Consider the following 17,488-nt stretch of genomic DNA (forward strand, 5'->3'; position numbering starts at 1 on the left):
AAATATACTTGATCCTTTAATTAGGTAAGCCAATTTTATAGACTATCTATTTGTTAATCACTGCTATAGATCAGTGCAATGATACTAATAATTATTTCTCTCTTTTCTCTTTCCTTTACAGCTTTACAAGAGGTGAGTAAAATTATCTTTAGAATTTGTTTTTTTTTATACTGGAATAGCTTTGGCCACACTAATGCCTTCTCTGGGGAAGAAAGAGGAGGCTACACTCGTGTTAAACAACCTGGATTCCCGAGAAAATCATCATGAGTTATGGTAGTCAAACTTTGCTGGCTGTCTAGAAAGTACCCACCCCAATTTCCAAAGTGGGCGGTGCTACTGGATAAGACCACCCTCACAAGAACACTCATAAGAAACAGAATGAATAATCCTGTGGAAGTTTGGGTTTTAAGCATCTGCTACTACAAAGCAGGAGACTTCACAGAGCTAGAAAATCTTGTTACTCTCTTGGAATCACTTGCAAGAGTATTAGGAACAAATTCTTAGCTCATGAATTGAATTTGAGGCATAATTACAGATAAGTATACATTTTGGTTCTGAACCTATTTAATTTATTGGTAAAATTTTAAATTATACTTTGAAATACTGAAATAATAGGATGCACAACACCGTGTAGATATGTTTTTATACTACACAGAAATGGGAGCCATTTAAAAAGTATATAATTTTCTTCATAATTATTTCTTGTTCTTTTCTAGGCAACTGCAAGAAAGGTAAGAGTCCAATACTTTTCCATAATATCTGAAAAGATCAGAAATAACTTCTAATTTAACTGAATTTATAGTAGACTACAGAAAGAAAATACTTAGTCAAGATTTTGCCCACATGGATATGCATTAGCTAAACCATAAAATAAAGTAGCTTTGATGTCTAAGAAAACCAAGCTTTATTATCTTCCAGCATTATCTCTAATTACACTTATATTATACAAACTGGTGATTTACATACTAAAGAAAAAAAGACTTGTTTTAATTCTGGAGATGGAATGAGTATTATGTTAATTATAGGTAGTAAATTAAAGTTTATTTTAAAGGGCTTTGGCTATATAAATATGCTGTTAACGACGTAACAAAATGGTAATTTAATCCACATAAATCATATTTCTAAAAATAGTAGTTATAATATTGGCCTGATGACTGGTGACTTCAGCCTCTAGTCCTCCAGTTTAAAGACATTACATGTAATTATAATAAAACAATATACTTTTTTGTTGTTGTATTATGCCATTTTTACAGCTACTATCTCATGATATTGTGTTTAGATCAGTCTTAGCGACTAATTATTATCAAGAATGCTTGCTCATTCACTGGTAATTGCTTAGACATTTATTACTGTGCTGTTTGTGTCTTCTTCATAGGGCCCAACTGGAGATAGAGGACCACGTGGAGAAAGGGTGTGTAATTTTTGAACTGTTAAAAGGCTTTGGACCATATTTAAACACTACATGTTAGAAACTACAGAAAACTGACAGTTTATGAGTTTTATGTATCCAGATATTTGCACCACTTTTTAAGCAGATAATGCCCTAAGGAAGAGGTGAATGAGTATTATTATATGTAATCAATAGTTTTTTACATCAAAATTATCTTTTTAGAAAGCAAAGTTATTAAAAGCAGCCATATTCTTTGCATGGTCTTTCTTTGTTTTCAGCTGACCTGTCCAACTTACGCATAATGGAAATGTATCTGCCTACCACCACAATCCTCTCTTTGCACATGTTTTTTTGTTTGCTCTTCAAGTAAGATCTCTTACATAGCCTGGGAATAGTAGCGAAACAGTAGTCAACAATGTTTCTTTCTAAATTCATAAATGTGCAAGTTAGGTTTACAGTTTATCCATGGTATTCTTAGATCTTCCTGCTATGCATATTTGGCATGTATAACTACATTATGTGACACTTTTGCCAATGTATAAATACCTATACCTTATATCTGTTGAGAAGTGCAGACTAAAATGCATTCCACTCAATCTATTAGAGGTAGCATCATGTCAGTAAATTACTTTAACAACATAAATAGCGTTAATGGTAGGAAATCTGCAGGATCTTCTACCTTGTGATAAAGTAACTGTATTCATTATCATACCAATTAATCTACCATTCATACATTATATATCAAAATAGCTGAATAAGTTCATCAGTCTGAAACTGACAATCAAAATATAGTACATCACTCACTGTGCACTGTTTTCCTTATGAAGTTTATAGAATTATAAATTGTAGCTATAATTTCCATCCTTTATTTGGATACTGGAGCTCCATTATGAATTAATATTCAAAGACTAAGGTATCCCTCTTTCAGAGGAACTCATCTGCCTTGTGTCTTCTTTGTATATCAGACACTAAACCCCCTTCTAAAAGAGACCCATGTCCTAAGTGAAGTTCAATTAGTGATAAATAACAGCATATTAAATTTACTTACCTCTTGAACATTGAAGGGTCTGAACAACTGACCTTACCACATGTATCCTTAGGTCTCCTTTTTTATGTATAGGTTCCTATGGGATCTGTCTAACCATGATAATTCGCTTTTTACAAAACAGGGTCCACCAGGACCACCAGGCAGAGATGGTGACGATGGTATCCCAGGCCCTCCTGGTCCACCTGGTCCTCCTGGCCCCCCTGGTCTTGGCGGGGTAAGGTGTCCTAAGTATTGCTAACTTGTAGCTAACTTAAGTTTCTTCTACCTCTATTGGAGGAAGGATCATTGTGGAACTTATTTTCAGTAGTTAAGGTAGAGTCTGCTTTTTGGATATTGGTATATTTTATTTCATTTCTTTGGTTTCTTCATTCAAGATTTTACTTTGCCTGTTCTCTTTCTGAGCCCTTGTCAATTACAGGACTGGTCTCTGTGTTCACTGAAGGTAGCTGCAGCCCTCACAACTATTATTTAATTTGGGGATTTAATATCTTTCATCAGTAGGGTACAAATAAGAAGTGTTGCATTATTAAAGAGTTTGATTAGATTGAATTATAACTGAAATCCCTGATCTTCAGCAATTTCACAAACATCCCACTCTTTTTATTCTCCTTGGCTTGAAGTCTGCTGAACCAACATTCAAAGTAGTTTTAGGTTTAATTTGCTTGAAACTAATTTGAGAAAAGTACATTTCCCTTTTTCATTAATATCTTCTTTTAGCTTTATGTCTTTAACAATGGTATGAGTGCCAAATGGCCTCACTGCAGGAAGGAAAACATATTTGCTTAATTGGTTAGCACTATGAATCAGAAGCCTGATTCTAATACCCAACTGTATGCCAGTAAAATAAGACCTTTCTCCCCCAAAAGATCTTATTATGATTGCTTATCTACTGAGTGCATTAAAAAGCACCTTCTTTAATAGATCTACCACTATAAGAGAGATCTTTAACAGTAAAGTTATTACTGTGAACTATTTTTTAAAAGTTTAATCTTCCAAGGGGCATTTTAATTTAATTTTCCTCTAAACTTCAAAACTCTTTACATCCTTTTTGAAACTCCAGCTAGAAAAAGGTCTCCCAGTCACTTTTGCGTCATTCTGAAGGAGCCAGGCAACAGGTGGGAATGCAAAGGTGACCTCTTGGTCTCTGCTTAATTTATCAGGGATCTCCAGGGACTTAAAGTATAGAAAGCTCCCCTTTCTCAGTGTAGAGGTAGAAGGTAGGGAGAGGGAAGCAGTGATTGGCAGGGCAGGAAAGAGTTTGAAAAATAAGGTAGAGAAACTTCCCACTTCAAACCAGATGTGGACTAAATTTTAAACCTATATTTTCTCCTGACTTTTTAGGAACTTAGCTCAATATGGAATTATAAACTAAAAAATATATAAAAATATCTCTCCCTTTTAAACAACAACATAAAAATCTTTACAAGTAGGATGAGAAAGTGAACTACAGAGCTAATAATTTTAATATATATAATGTATTTTCTCCCCTCTAGAACTTTGCAGCCCAGTATGATGGAAAAGGAGTTGGCCTTGGCCCTGGACCAATGGTATGCTTATTTCTTTTTAATTATGACCAAAAAATGACTGAATAGAGAATTTGTTTCTATGTTAAAAATTTCACTTTGCCATTTCCTTAGCTATCTAGGTTAACTAACTCAATACTTAGATCACATAAAAGCAGCAACTCCGTTTGTATTCAAATCTGTAATAATTTAAGCCTAGATCTGGGGGTTGAATTTTCTGTACAACATGTTTCCAGTGTGTAAATAATTGCTGGACATAGTAACCATAATTTAAATATATCAATTGAATTCAAGAGTGATCACTCTGATTAATTTTTTTATACTCTTTAACACTGCTCACAGTTTTAAGCTTAGAGACATGAAGCTATTAAGTCCCATAATCTTTCTGGAAAGAAGCAACAAGTTCTAGTCCAGTCTATTTTTTTTAAGATTGTATTTACTTACTTACTTAATTAATTAATTAATTTATTTATTTACTTATTTTGGTGATGGCGGGGAGAGGGAGAGGGACAAGCAGACTCTGCACTGAGCACAGAGCCCGAGTGGGGTTCCATCCCAGGACCTTGAGATCACGACCTGAGCTTAAACCAAGAATCAGGAGGCTTGAGACTGAGCCACTCAGGAGCCCCAGCCCATTTGTTCTATAGCTAGAGTTTTAGATTTTCCAGGGCCATGGAGGTGGTTAATGACAAAACATGGACTAACCTCCAGGCAGGATGTCTGATATTCAACGATACCATGTGTCACATATCTAGCACTTGAATAAAACTTCAATTTATTCAACAAATATTTATCTGTACTTTGCATAGTATAGTGCAAACTATACAGTGCATCAGGGATGTAGCACTGAATATGATAAAATCTCACCCTCCCTGAAAGAGTTAACAATACTGGAAATGTTTCCTTTAATACCTTTTGATAAAAATTCCCTTTTTAGTCTATTAATTATAAGTGCATACAGAAAAGAGTATAAGTATAATTTAGCATCATATCACTCAGCACAAATAGTTAGCAATATATACTATAATTTGAGTAACATCTAGAAAAGTTCCCTAGATGATGATGATGATGATGATGATGGTCTATCTTTAAAAAGTGAGCCTTCCAACAAGCATTAGTGAGATGTGTTAGGGGAAAAAAATTACATGAGCATGCAAAATATACTAGCATGCATAAAAGGGAAAAATTGCTGGAACTAAAAATATTAAGTTGGTTAAACACTACAATTTAAAGTTAACATGGTCTCTCAAGTATAAATTTTACCTGGACAATGCATTCAGTTCTCTATCTTCAAAAGAAGATGTTCGGCTGGACCTAATGGTCCGCAATAAGCTAATACACTATAAGGGCAAGATAATATTTTCTGTAAATTAAAACTCTCACTTGAGAAGTAATGTGCCTTTAATTGATGATTTCCAATTTCCTGATTTTTCCTGGTAATTTAAAACATCCATATCTGAAATGAAGAAGTAGAGATTTTCTTTGGCTTTGTTTATATTGGATATTTGAAATTAGCCATTTCAGCTAATGCCGAACATTAGTCAGCTTTAAAGCAGTACCTATGCCTCAAGAAGAAGCTAAAGGGAAAAAAGTAAAATACTAATAAAATAGCCTACATAAGCCCAGAAAATTAATATGGATTTCAGATTCCCCTGACTTTGGAACATTCTCTGGGGGGCATAAAACAGTGTTTTACTTTTAAATATCAGTGAAATATAATTTAAGCTTGCACATCCACACACAGTCACAGACATATGTAATCAACAGATATGTGGCTCACAAATAAGAAAGATAGGCAGCAATAAAGTATTAAAATAATTTTCCATGTTGGAAAATCAATAACTATAAAACCCCACAGGGTTCTTCTCTGAATTAATGAGTAATCATCGTCCGTCTCACAGCTTCCACAAAATAAACTACACTTTATGTAAATGAAATTGTTGCAAATATGCAGAAAAATGAATGAATATAATTAAAAATTCATGGTGTCAAAGAAAATTATTTTTAATATATACCTAAAAAAATTATTTTGATTGAAAAGTGACAGTTTCTTTTAATGTGGAAGCAATTTTCTAAAACCAAACAAATAATTCTTATAATTAAGATGATGTGCTTTTTAATAAAATCCATATTATTTCACTCTAGGCATTAATACATTGGGGCAGACTTGCCTGCAGAGTCCCCGTGGTTGATGTGTCATGAACAAATTACCCTAGACTTACCAATGCAATATTTTCAGCTTGAAGGAACTGGCCCCTACAGGAGAGCTTGCACAGGCACTGATTACCACAAAGAGGAGTCAAGAATGTGGATTTAGCTCTCAAGCTAGCAACACTATCTCACTCCACTTGTGTGTGACAGAATGGAGAACAAAAGAAAGAACAATCTGCTATTGTTGTGGGCCACATTTTCAGTAATGATATTAGAACCTTCCTGGAGGATGTTTTAATATTTTATTTTTCCTTCACCCCTAACTTTTGTCTAACATTTTCATGAGTCCCCAACAGCCTTAAAAGAGACTATTAGGTTATTTAACAAACCCCCCTCTAATCATTAAGGACTTTTGATCCTTTTCAATTCATGCTCCTTGTGGCGATAAAAATACCAATCTCTTAGCCAAATATAACATGGGGAGATGACCTGTGATTGAGGGCATCCAAATGGAAATGCTTCACCAACTGCATGAAAGAGACCTGTGGCCATCCATCCAATTGTGTTCTGCTGATTTGGGTTAGGAGAAAAGGTGAAAGCAAAGACAGAGAAAGAGTGGAGGAAATGTCAGTCCTTAAGAGACTCCTGGGAGAAACAAAAACTAAGAAAAAAAAAACAGGATAATTCTTATCCATCTATCACAAAATGTCTGTGGCACTGCTCTGCTAATCCTATCTAACTCAAACCAAAGCCATGATAACTCATCAGTGCTCACTATACTTGTCTTCTTTACAGGGTTTGATGGGACCTAGAGGTCCACCTGGTGCATCTGGCGCTCCTGTAAGTATTGGAAGCTTGTAATCCCTCTTATGTAAAAAATAAAAATAAAAAAAAAAATAACAGAATTAAAGAAAGGTGTGGAGTATGACATACTGTTTTCTTTTAGGGCCCTCAAGGTTTCCAAGGACCTGCTGGTGAGCCTGGTGAACCTGGTCAAACTGTGAGTACATTTTTGCCCTTTATGGTAAATTTCTTCTTCAAGAAGTTTATTAATATAATCTTAATGAAATGATTGGTCTCCTATCTTCTTAGGGTCCAGCGGGTGCTCGTGGTCCACCTGGGCCTCCTGGCAAGGCTGGTGAGGATGTAAGTATTTACTTATAAGCATTTCCAAAATGCCATTTAAACACTCCTGCCTCAACAAGAATTTCTGGATTCAAATGAAGTATTCTGCCAAAAGCTGAATGTGCCTGACATAACTCTCCCCATATGGAAAATGTTATTTTAATGAAATTTCAATTTGTTTTGTATTTAAGGAAATTAGTTGTTAATTAAATATATATTTGGACCCATATCTTTATTGAATGCCTTTTTCCTATATTTTAAAAACCAAGATGTTCTGACTTCCAGCTGATGGCTTAGCAAGAAAAAGCTTACCCTATGATGCTTTCATGTTTTAGGGTCACCCTGGAAAACCTGGACGACCCGGTGAGAGAGGAGTTGTTGGACCACAGGTAAGCTTTCTATCCCAGTGGATCCAGTCCAGGTATCAGAGGCATCTTGCATGCAAGATGGTCGGTAAAACCAGGATGGGTCTAAATGACCACCTAGATGTTTGACCACCTGTACCCCTCAATGAAGGCATCTGACAAATCAAGGAAGCTAGTAAGAATGCATACGGTTTTCATTAATGCAAGGGATGTCCTCTTAATGACAGCAAGCACACTGTAAACTAAATCGTGTTTTGTACAAATTCCATAGTATCGGTTACTCAAATTAGAGCAAGTTAATTTGCTGCTCTGTGCTTTAAAATATCCTAGTCTTTGATTCCAAGCTCGAACTTCAGTGAGAAGAAATGAAAGGGAAGAAATCGTTGTATTCTGATTTAGAAGGAAAACATCATTTGTCTTCTTCTGTGTTTCTTTTTAAGGGTGCTCGTGGTTTCCCTGGGACTCCTGGACTTCCTGGCTTCAAGGGCATTAGGGTGAGCACATTCTTTACCCAGAAGAGAAGAAATGTTGATTATTTTTAGGAAAAGTGTCAACTATATTTAAACTCCCATGTGACACATACTTGCTTCCAAAGTCCTGGAATTCGCCAGAGTGAAGAGAGAAAGTTCACATGGCTGAAAAGTCCAGTGGGGTGTGCTTTTCTCAGTATGTTCGTAGCTTTCAAGAATTGAGGATCCCTATGGAGAAAATTGTATAAAAGGCATATGACTTAAGAGGTACTTATAACCATCTGAAGATCGTAAAATTATTAAAGAGAGAAATGATGTAAGAGAGCACCTAGTTCTCGTTCCTTCCCTTTCAAATGCAGGGAGGTTTAGTGACTTAACTGGGGCAATGGAGCAAGTTTGCTGGGTGCCAGACCCTCCAGTGCACTGAAGCGGTACATGCACGATTCACTCAGGAGGTTGGGATTTGACCAAGCACGATAATGGAATGGCATTTTAAGAATAAGAATTTGCATTTCAGGGACACAATGGTCTGGATGGATTGAAGGGACAGCCCGGTGCTCCAGGTGTGAAGGTAAATACTAAATCAGAAGTATTATCTTTAAAACAATTGACTGGTAATTCCCCATGATGGTCAGAAAGTGTATTCTTAATGAAGACTACTCTTATTTCTAAGAGTATCGTATTTCCTCCTCAATATTTCAGAGCCTTCAATGGCGAGGATATGGAATTCTGTGACAAAAGGCCAATTATTAATACTGTTTATTTAATTCAATATCTATTAAGCAGTTGAGATAAAAATAATGTCGATAGTTTCTTCCTTCATTTCCTATCCTACAATTTCAACCAATCTTTGCAGCCAAAATAAAAGTAAATAAACATATAATCAGATATTAGAACGCTATGTTATTTTAAACTGTAAATTCTCCTTTGCCACGCACTAATTAGATAGGTACATTCATGTCACAATACACTTTTCAACCTCTTTCCTGTGATTTATCTGTGCACACTCAAAAAAATTTTAATTAGGTAATTAAAGTCTCAGAAGTGTGTTATCTCTTGGCTAGGCTCTTCTCTGACAGCGTTTTCAACTATAAAATGTTCTCTCTCCTATTAAGGAGATAATGTGATATTAAAGTGAATACCAACGTAATTACAAATTAATGAGTAACGAATACTAGCGGGACCAGAAATGAACATGAATATGGAGAATCTGTTCTAACTTTCCAGCTGCCACACAAATGGATAAGGTCAAACTCATTCTCCCTAGAGCCTAATGTAATAGCTCAGACTACTAGTCCCAGCATCATAAAATGTTAGAGCCGAAAGGAGCTTTGGAGACCCCCTCATTTTGCAGATGAGGGAAACTGAGACTCAGAGAGAATGAGTGACTTGCCCAAAGTCACACATCTAGCAGTTAGAGGAGCGCATAGGCTAGAATCCCTGACTTTCAAAGAACAGACTTTGTGTTTATTCCCCAAGAACATACTTCACATGGAATTCTAGAAATGAAGGTTTCCTAAAGGATCTCTCAAATCTATTTCTTCCAGATCTTGATCAGATTACTGAGAAGCAAAGTTCCTTTACATGTGTTATTTTATTTAATTACTGCCACCCCTCACCCGCCACCACCATGGTTTTTACTCAAGATAAGGATATAGCTTGGAAATAAATAAGACAGCTCTGAAAAATATTATGAAGCTTTAAATTTCCATGCATTTTTACAAAAATGAAAATACCAAGTGTTAAAAAATAAGTTTAAAGAGAGTAAATATGGTTCTGTTGAAAGCAATTCATCCTCTGCCATCTCTTTCTATGATATCATTCCTAACATATAAGCCTCGTCGAAATGATATCCCAAATCTAAGGGGAAACATTAGAGCTGGGGTACATAATCCTCAAGTGACCACATCTCCCTCGTACTGTGATTTTTGGTACTATCCATATAAAAACTCATATTTTAGAAATTTAAAAATTTATGTGATTGGCATAATTGAGAAACAGTCTATATGTGTAAGAAATATTATAAAATATAAATGGTCCAAATTAAAGTAATAGGATAAAAATGACGCAATCAGAAAAAAAATAATCAATACCTGTAATGAACAAAAACTCAATCCTTCTTTTCCATGTAGGGTGAACCTGGTGCCCCTGGTGAAAATGGAACGCCAGGTCAAACAGTAAGTATCGATTACTTGATTGTAAATCCAAACGTGTACACCGTTTGCAAGCTAGAACTTCTTTAATGTTTTTGCTAATTACCATTTCCCTCGGCATTGTATTCTTTGATATTTTTCTAATAACTTTCTGAATACTTAATTGAAATCCATTACCTTTTAGTTGGAATTAGAACAAGACCTATTTATTTCTAGTGGATTCTTGCACATGTTGGAAATTGGACAAAGCAAATGATGCCTGTGACATTTTTAAAATTAGCGTTCTGGATCTCATTGAAAATATTTCTGCTTCTAGGGAGCCCGTGGGCTTCCTGGTGAGAGAGGACGTGTCGGTGCCCCTGGTCCAGCTGTGAGTGCTTCCATTTTTGTCCCTTATCCTTTTAAAAATTCTAGTAACTACTACTTGACTTTCCTCTTGACTTTGTCTCCTTATTTTCTTCATAGGGTGCCCGTGGAAGTGATGGAAGTGTGGGTCCTGTGGGTCCTGCTGTAAGTTTTGACACCAAAGAATTTGGAAGAGGTTAAGAGTGTGGGATGGGAACTCTATTCTTTATTAATTTATAAGACAACACCATTTTGGATACCTTATCAAATGTTCCATGAGGTCTCTCAAAGGCTCTGTTTATAAGTACTTGTATCCCTGGTGCTTTTCATTGATACATAACATAAAATCTACCTCACCTTGGATATCTTGAATGTCTTCCCTTTGGTATTAATGACAACAGACCAGCTGTCAGTTTTCTCTTTGCCAATATCAGATAAGATTGGGCCACTCCAAGCCACTTCAATCTTCAGGTCTTGTGTTGTTAATTTGCTGGGAGGACATATCTTAACCACATTCTACTTTGATTTCAGGGTCCTATTGGGTCTGCTGGCCCTCCAGGCTTCCCAGGTGCTCCTGGCCCCAAGGTAAACACACTGCCCACCATTCTCACTATCTCGATAAACTTCTTATTGTGATGTGAAAGATAGGCACTGTGCTTGTAGATAGATAATTACAGAACAGGAAACTTAATTAGTCCCCCTTTCAAAATAGTTATAGAATGACCAGTTTTCTCACTCCAAGCTTGAAATAGAGCGAATCTCTGTACTTGAGGCCCTGAGCATAGAAACAAAAGCCAACAAGGACATTTATTTTCTGGGACCCCTCTGGGATATACTCCCAAAGTAGTGAGGACTGGCTAGCTGAGAACCAGAGTCTCTACCACAGACGGACAGAGATAGGTGAAGATGCTAGCCAAGAGGGCAGAACGAGGCCAGGAAAGTAAGAACCCAAATCCAAATCTGTGGTGTGCCAAACCAGATGAGGGAAATAATTACAGTTCCGAACAAAGCTCATGAAACCTGGTGTCATCAAAATGGAGATAGGCTGCTTCATTATTTGCAGACTAATGCCTCAGTGCTTTCCCTCCGTTAGGGTGAAATCGGACCTGTGGGTAACCCCGGTCCTGCTGGTCCCGCGGGTCCCCGTGGTGAAGTGGGTCTTCCAGGTGTTTCCGGCCCCGTTGGACCCCCTGTAAGTAGCCATTGTCATTAACCTCTTGGAGTGGAAGCAGGCAAAAAAAAAAAAAAAAAAAAAAAAGAAGGTGTGGGTCAAAGAAGAATAGAAATAGCAGAGAGCCTTCTCCTTTCTTTTTCCTCACAGGGTAACCCTGGAGCCAACGGCCTGACTGGTGCTAAGGGTGCTGCTGTGAGTATACAGCTCTCCTGTGCTGCTCTGCGTCCAAAGGCCCTCTCACAAGCACCGCCTCATCTGCCAACCACCTCGTGACAGACCACGCTGCGTTTTCTTCACAGGGCCTGCCCGGTGTCGCTGGGGCTCCTGGCCTCCCTGGACCCCGTGGGATTCCTGGTCCTGTTGGTGCCGCTGGTGCTACTGGTGCCAGAGGACTTGTTGTAAGTGGTCATGGCTGCAGCTTTCATCTCCCTTAAATGCCAACTCTGCCATCATTTGTCACCATCTACACTTCCTTCTTGTGGTTTTATCATTCTTTTGGGGTTTTCCTTGGCATTTTTAGTTTGTATTTCTTCTACAAGCGCATGTACATGTATGTTTGTTCACACACATACCCCTCCTGCTATCCTAGAACATTACCCAAAGGTCAGTGAGGTACATTTCTATACCACTCTTGTCCCTTCAACTAAGCCAGTCCCCTGTAAGCTGTTTAAATATGAACCTGGGCACATTTCTTACAGAACTTGAACTTTTCTTTATCTTGATCCATAACTATTCCAAGATGTTTGTCGTGAGAGGGTTGTGACAAATGTTTGTCATTTGACCACTGTTTTGTATCGAACCCTAGGGTGAGCCTGGGCCAGCTGGTTCCAAAGGAGAAAGTGGCAACAAGGGTGAGCCTGTAAGTAGTTCTCTAATCACAATTTTATGGATTTATTACTTTTTTAATCCAAAAAGTCATACTTCTACTTTAAAAAACAAAGTGATTCCTTTTTCTTTGGCTGCATATGACATGAAAATGATGTTTCCTGTTCGCTCCTCTTTTGCCTTTTTCATTAAACAGGGCTCTGCCGGTGCCCAAGGTCCTCCTGGTCCCAGTGGTGAAGAAGGAAAGAGAGGCCCCAATGGTGAAGCTGGATCTGCTGGGCCCTCTGGACCTCCTGGGCTGAGAGTAGGTTCCAAATGCTCTTGACACCCAGACACACCAGAGGGGTCTGATGACACTCTTTCATTGGGAATTGGTCAGAATTACTGAGAACGTTTTCTAGACGAAGGGAGCATCTGCTTTCCATCTGCCTTATTAAATCAGTGACTCTCAATTTGGTCTGGAAATAATGTTGACCTATTTTTGTAGAATGCCTCCTCCACACATTCCTTTGGGGTTTGGATGAAGTTTTCTGGCTTGGTTTTTTATTTGTATCTCTCCCTTAAGGGTATCAAGATTCGTTGCATGCAAGCCATGTTTCAATAAATGCTGCCCTATTGGATCTAAGGGTTTTTTCCCAATTCTTTCTGTTTCACGTACTTTCTTACAGGGAAGTCCTGGTTCTCGTGGTCTTCCTGGAGCTGATGGCAGAGCTGGTGTCATGGTAAGCTGTCCATTATTCATTCCCGGGGAAGGAAGGAATTTGACACTTCTTTTCGTGGGTGTGTCGTTCGCTTCAGCCCCTTCCGCTCTCCCTTCTGTTTACTAGGGTCCTCCCGGCCCTCGGGGTGCCACCGGCCCTGCTGGTGTCCGCGGTCCCAATGGAGATTCTGGTCGCCCTGGAGAGCCTGGCCTCATGGGACCCCGAGTAAGTTTCAGATTGATTCTGAGCAAGTCACACCTGGCACCATTTCCTGTTTTGAAGGGATGATTAATATCTGAAGACAATAGAAAAATCATCCAAAGTAAATCTGTTAGGAGATTTGCCGATGATTGCCTTTTTAATTTAACTTTATCAAAGCCCAGAGATATTTTTACAAATTTGGTTAGTTCATAAATTTCTTATTTATTTCTTGATCCAATGGCTGTGAGGTTTTTGGAAAAATAGATTTATTTTAATATATCCAAATTAGGCGGGTTCTCCTATCAGCATGAATCTTTTATCTCAATTTGTGAGTTTTATATAAGGTGTCCATGAAACGTATTAGGACTATACATTATCAGTGTATTAGATTCATAAGTGAAATCATTTTTCTAGCAATCACAAAGTGCTATAATGTATTCAGCATCACACTAGCCATGGAGAAATGACCTTTAGATTCGTAGACACTCTAATCCATAGCAATAGAGTGATTTTTTTTGCTTCCATTATCTCTTATGGATGAATATCATCTGTAATTGTACCATAAACAAGTAATAAAGACACCAAATATAGCAATAAAAAATCCCCTTTGAAAATTGCTTACTAAAAGTATTTGTTTTTCTATTATGAGGTAAATAACTTGATACATTTTGCCCATATAGTATGTTGCTTCACAGTTTCTTGAGATATCTATAAATGAATCAGTTGCACTAAACTCCAATAAAAGGAAGGGCATAAAGAAGAGAGAGAAGAAAGATTTCAGAGCTCTTTTCATACCTCCCAGCCAGTGGCTAATACCCCTAATGATTTACCCTGTGCAACCAACAAGAAGTGCGGGCGGGGGGGGGGAGTGCTTTTGTGAGATTTTAATAAATGGGAGCCTCAAGCACGTGTGTTAAAGTGCCAACATGAAAGCATCCTCATTTATTTTATAGGGTTTTCCTGGTGCCCCTGGTAATGTTGGCCCAGCTGGTAAAGAAGGTCCCATGGTAAGAATTGCTCATTTTCCATTATATTTTCAAGGACACTTATTGCACCCTTATCAAGTCTATTCTGTGGCTTATTTATACATGAACACACTGAAAATAAATATCAGCCACATACATCATCTGGGAACGTGAAGGAGTAGATTGTAATTATGGAGTCCAAATGAACACAGGACTGAAAGGAGGGAAGGAAAAAGAAAAACATGGCAGGGGAAATTGAAGAGGGTGATGAGGGTATGGAAAGGGAGGGGAAAGAGGGGATTGGACACATACGAGATTGACTTGGCTGTGTGTGTACTGACATCCTATTTAGAAAAGGAAAATGGATTCATAATTTATTGACACTTTATACCAGAAAGCTCTGTGCATTCAGAAAATGATTCTCTTTCATCCTACAGCAGCCTCACCAGCGTGAGGTCAAGAGACCCTGTTCGATGCTGAGTGAGCTTTAAATAAACTTTGGTTTCAGGGTCTCCCTGGTATTGATGGCAGGCCTGGACCAATTGGCCCAGCGGGAGCAAGAGGAGAGCCCGGCAACATCGGATTCCCTGGACCCAAAGGCCCCACTGTAAGAACAGCACACCCTCTTCTCGCTTGGCACATCTTTGCTTATGTTTCACCAAAACTTGGTTTCTCTCCTGCCCTCAGTCCATTCTATCTCAAGATAGGGAGGGGGGGTCCCTTTCAACACAGAAAACTGCGAGCCACCTACCACATAATTGATCTCCAATATATCATTGCACACCTGCTAGAAATCCATCTCCTGAGTCTGTGCCTCTGAGCACACAGGTGTACCTTCTTGTCCTTGGAGTTGCAAGATGATGGATTATGCCTTAGCCAACGGAACTCAAAGACTAGGAACCTTAGAAAAGAAAGAGAAAAAAAAAAAACAAAAAAGTAACATTTCAAAATTGTCATGGTTAATTTGACTTTTTTTTTTTTTAATGTTTATCATAGGGTGATCCTGGCAAAAATGGTGATAAAGGTCATGCTGGTCTTGCTGGTGCTCGGGTAGGTGCTGACTTTGTCGTGTTATCTGCCTATGTCATATTCACTTAGGAAACACACATCCTTTGAGGCCATCTGATATAATTATGTCATCCCCTTTTCAAAATGCCATCCCCAAGGATCCTTTATGCCATCACAAAACGTATTTTCCTTTTTAAACCGCACTTATAAGACGGTGAGCTCTAACAAATCAGAATGTATATTCAGTCAAAATTATTTATGGGCTCATTTGATTTTTATTTCATTTTTTCTGTGATTAAAAAGCTATGCATATGCTAGTATGCATTCTCTAGTCTTCATAAATTGCTCTCCATCCGTGGACTTCCCACAAGCCATACCAAAAGCTAGTATTTAGGCAGGGGACCCACAATGAGTCATGCAAAGAGCATAAGCGGTGAGAAAGTAATGCACGAAGCTTCGAGTCTTCTGAAACTGTCTGACTCACAGGTAACCCTGAGCCTTTCTGTGAAATATTTTAGGGTGCTCCAGGTCCTGATGGAAACAATGGTGCTCAGGGACCTCCTGGACCACAAGTGAGTATTTCTCCCATTCTTGTTCCTACTGCCCTAAATGAATCCAGTCCTACCAAATGACCATCTCCTTTTTCCAGTCCACGAGTTATATAGGTAGACAGCAATGGTGACAACACATTTCTACTTAAGCTGTTTTTACTATTACTTTCAGGGTGTCCAAGGTGGAAAAGGTGAACAGGGTCCTGCTGGTCCTCCAGGCTTCCAGGTAAGTCAACTAAAACTACAGAACATTGCCTTTGGTCAGACCATCCAGCTGTAAATCACCATAGAACTCTTCCCCCACCACACAGAACCTGATTTCAGAACTAACGTAAGGAAGGATACACCTTTACAAGGCAAACTTCTGTGTGACTCTTTAATAGCATACAATAGTTAGTGACCATGTCGATATCAAAAAGTATCCAGAAAAACCCAGTCATTCGCAAATCCTCTGAAGAGAGCCAGAAGATTGAGATTTTGTGGTTTTTTTTTTTTTTTTAGGGTCTGCCTGGCCCCGCAGGTACAGCTGGTGAAGTTGGCAAACCAGGAGAAAGGGTGAGTAAAACAAGTGATAGTAGAATTATCGAAACTTGGGACTTCTCCCATAAAGAATGCCCTAGTGCAGTGCAATTATAATATGTAAAAAGAAACTTCGTATTTCATATGTTAATGATAGTGTTCTACTTACATTGGTACTTTGGAGAGAATACACCGAGTTACTCATGCTCCTTGGAATAACAACTCCTTTGTTTTAAAAACTGAATGAAACGCTGCATTATGAAAGGAAAATATTATCAATGAACATTCCATTTAATGGCCTTACTTTTTGTATTGTTCTTGGTAACGTTAACATGCAAATTATTTGCTTTCCCATAGTGAAAAAGTAAATGCACTGCTTTTCCATCAAACTAGACCCTGAAAAATTGCATTTAATGTTTTTCTTGGCATTCAGACATGACACTGCTAGCCACAATCAGGGCAGGAGTTCTGAGTCATTTTCTCTGGTAATTGTGATGAATGTGCCTCAATTCAGTTACATTCTGTGGCCTGGTCTCCTTTGTCAACAGTGAGGCACATTAAGGAGACAGCTGGTCAGTAATAAAGGAGATACACTTGGGTATACAATTAACTAGGTAATGTGCAGAATATGATCATTTCTATTAAGAAAGCAGTCTGTTATATAACTAAAAATAGGCAATGTCTGATATTGTCTATCATTATTTATATTATCAAATGAGATAGTCTGTTTTATCATTTTTTTAAAGTAATATAGACTAAGTGATGGAAACCTAAATTTCCTGATACTATGTTCTAGCATAGAAATATCTTTGATATCAGTGGAATTCTCACTTTTTGTATCTGTCTATATACACCTGAAAATTCTCTTGCTCCTAATAGCCCTATACTTATACACTCAGGGAGCTAGAGCCTAGCTGGCTTTGTTTGGCTATTTCAAAACTTACCTAAATATCATAATCATAAGTGGACCTCGA

General features: G+C 37.9%; 1 protein-coding gene and 1 long non-coding RNA gene across 3 annotated transcripts in view; one reads left to right on the forward strand and one right to left on the reverse strand.

Annotated features, from left to right (window-relative positions):
- COL1A2 (collagen type I alpha 2 chain) overlaps positions 1-17,488 on the forward strand; it is a 35,856-nt gene that overhangs the window by 2,844 nt on the left and 15,524 nt on the right. Inside the window, exons 2-29 of the mRNA XM_041727879.1 lie at positions 122-132; positions 717-731; positions 1,376-1,411; positions 2,560-2,652; positions 3,932-3,985; positions 6,908-6,952; positions 7,059-7,112; positions 7,205-7,258; positions 7,573-7,626; positions 8,043-8,096; positions 8,590-8,643; positions 10,205-10,249; positions 10,542-10,595; positions 10,691-10,735; positions 11,102-11,155; positions 11,664-11,762; positions 11,892-11,936; positions 12,044-12,142; positions 12,550-12,603; positions 12,766-12,873; positions 13,238-13,291; positions 13,397-13,495; positions 14,425-14,478; positions 14,945-15,043; positions 15,433-15,486; positions 15,963-16,016; positions 16,168-16,221; positions 16,497-16,550. Of these exons, the coding sequence (XP_041583813.1) occupies positions 122-132; positions 717-731; positions 1,376-1,411; positions 2,560-2,652; positions 3,932-3,985; positions 6,908-6,952; positions 7,059-7,112; positions 7,205-7,258; positions 7,573-7,626; positions 8,043-8,096; positions 8,590-8,643; positions 10,205-10,249; positions 10,542-10,595; positions 10,691-10,735; positions 11,102-11,155; positions 11,664-11,762; positions 11,892-11,936; positions 12,044-12,142; positions 12,550-12,603; positions 12,766-12,873; positions 13,238-13,291; positions 13,397-13,495; positions 14,425-14,478; positions 14,945-15,043; positions 15,433-15,486; positions 15,963-16,016; positions 16,168-16,221; positions 16,497-16,550 (1,649 nt within the window). The remainder of the gene's footprint in view (positions 1-121; positions 133-716; positions 732-1,375; positions 1,412-2,559; positions 2,653-3,931; positions 3,986-6,907; positions 6,953-7,058; positions 7,113-7,204; positions 7,259-7,572; positions 7,627-8,042; positions 8,097-8,589; positions 8,644-10,204; positions 10,250-10,541; positions 10,596-10,690; positions 10,736-11,101; positions 11,156-11,663; positions 11,763-11,891; positions 11,937-12,043; positions 12,143-12,549; positions 12,604-12,765; positions 12,874-13,237; positions 13,292-13,396; positions 13,496-14,424; positions 14,479-14,944; positions 15,044-15,432; positions 15,487-15,962; positions 16,017-16,167; positions 16,222-16,496; positions 16,551-17,488) is intronic.
- On the reverse strand, positions 8,124-17,248 carry LOC121474778. 2 transcript variants are annotated; one of them, XR_005983523.1, is made up of 3 exons: positions 16,684-17,248; positions 15,188-15,337; positions 8,124-8,300 (listed from the first exon to the last, which is right to left on the reverse strand). It is a non-coding gene; the product is annotated as an uncharacterized LOC121474778 (long non-coding RNA). The 2 variants fall into 2 exon arrangements; XR_005983524.1 differs by lacking the exon at positions 8,124-8,300 and adding an exon at positions 13,483-13,565.

The sequence above is a fragment of the Vulpes lagopus genome, chromosome 13, assembly GCF_018345385.1.
Source record: "Vulpes lagopus strain Blue_001 chromosome 13, ASM1834538v1, whole genome shotgun sequence".
Lineage (NCBI taxonomy): Eukaryota > Metazoa > Chordata > Mammalia > Carnivora > Canidae > Vulpes > Vulpes lagopus.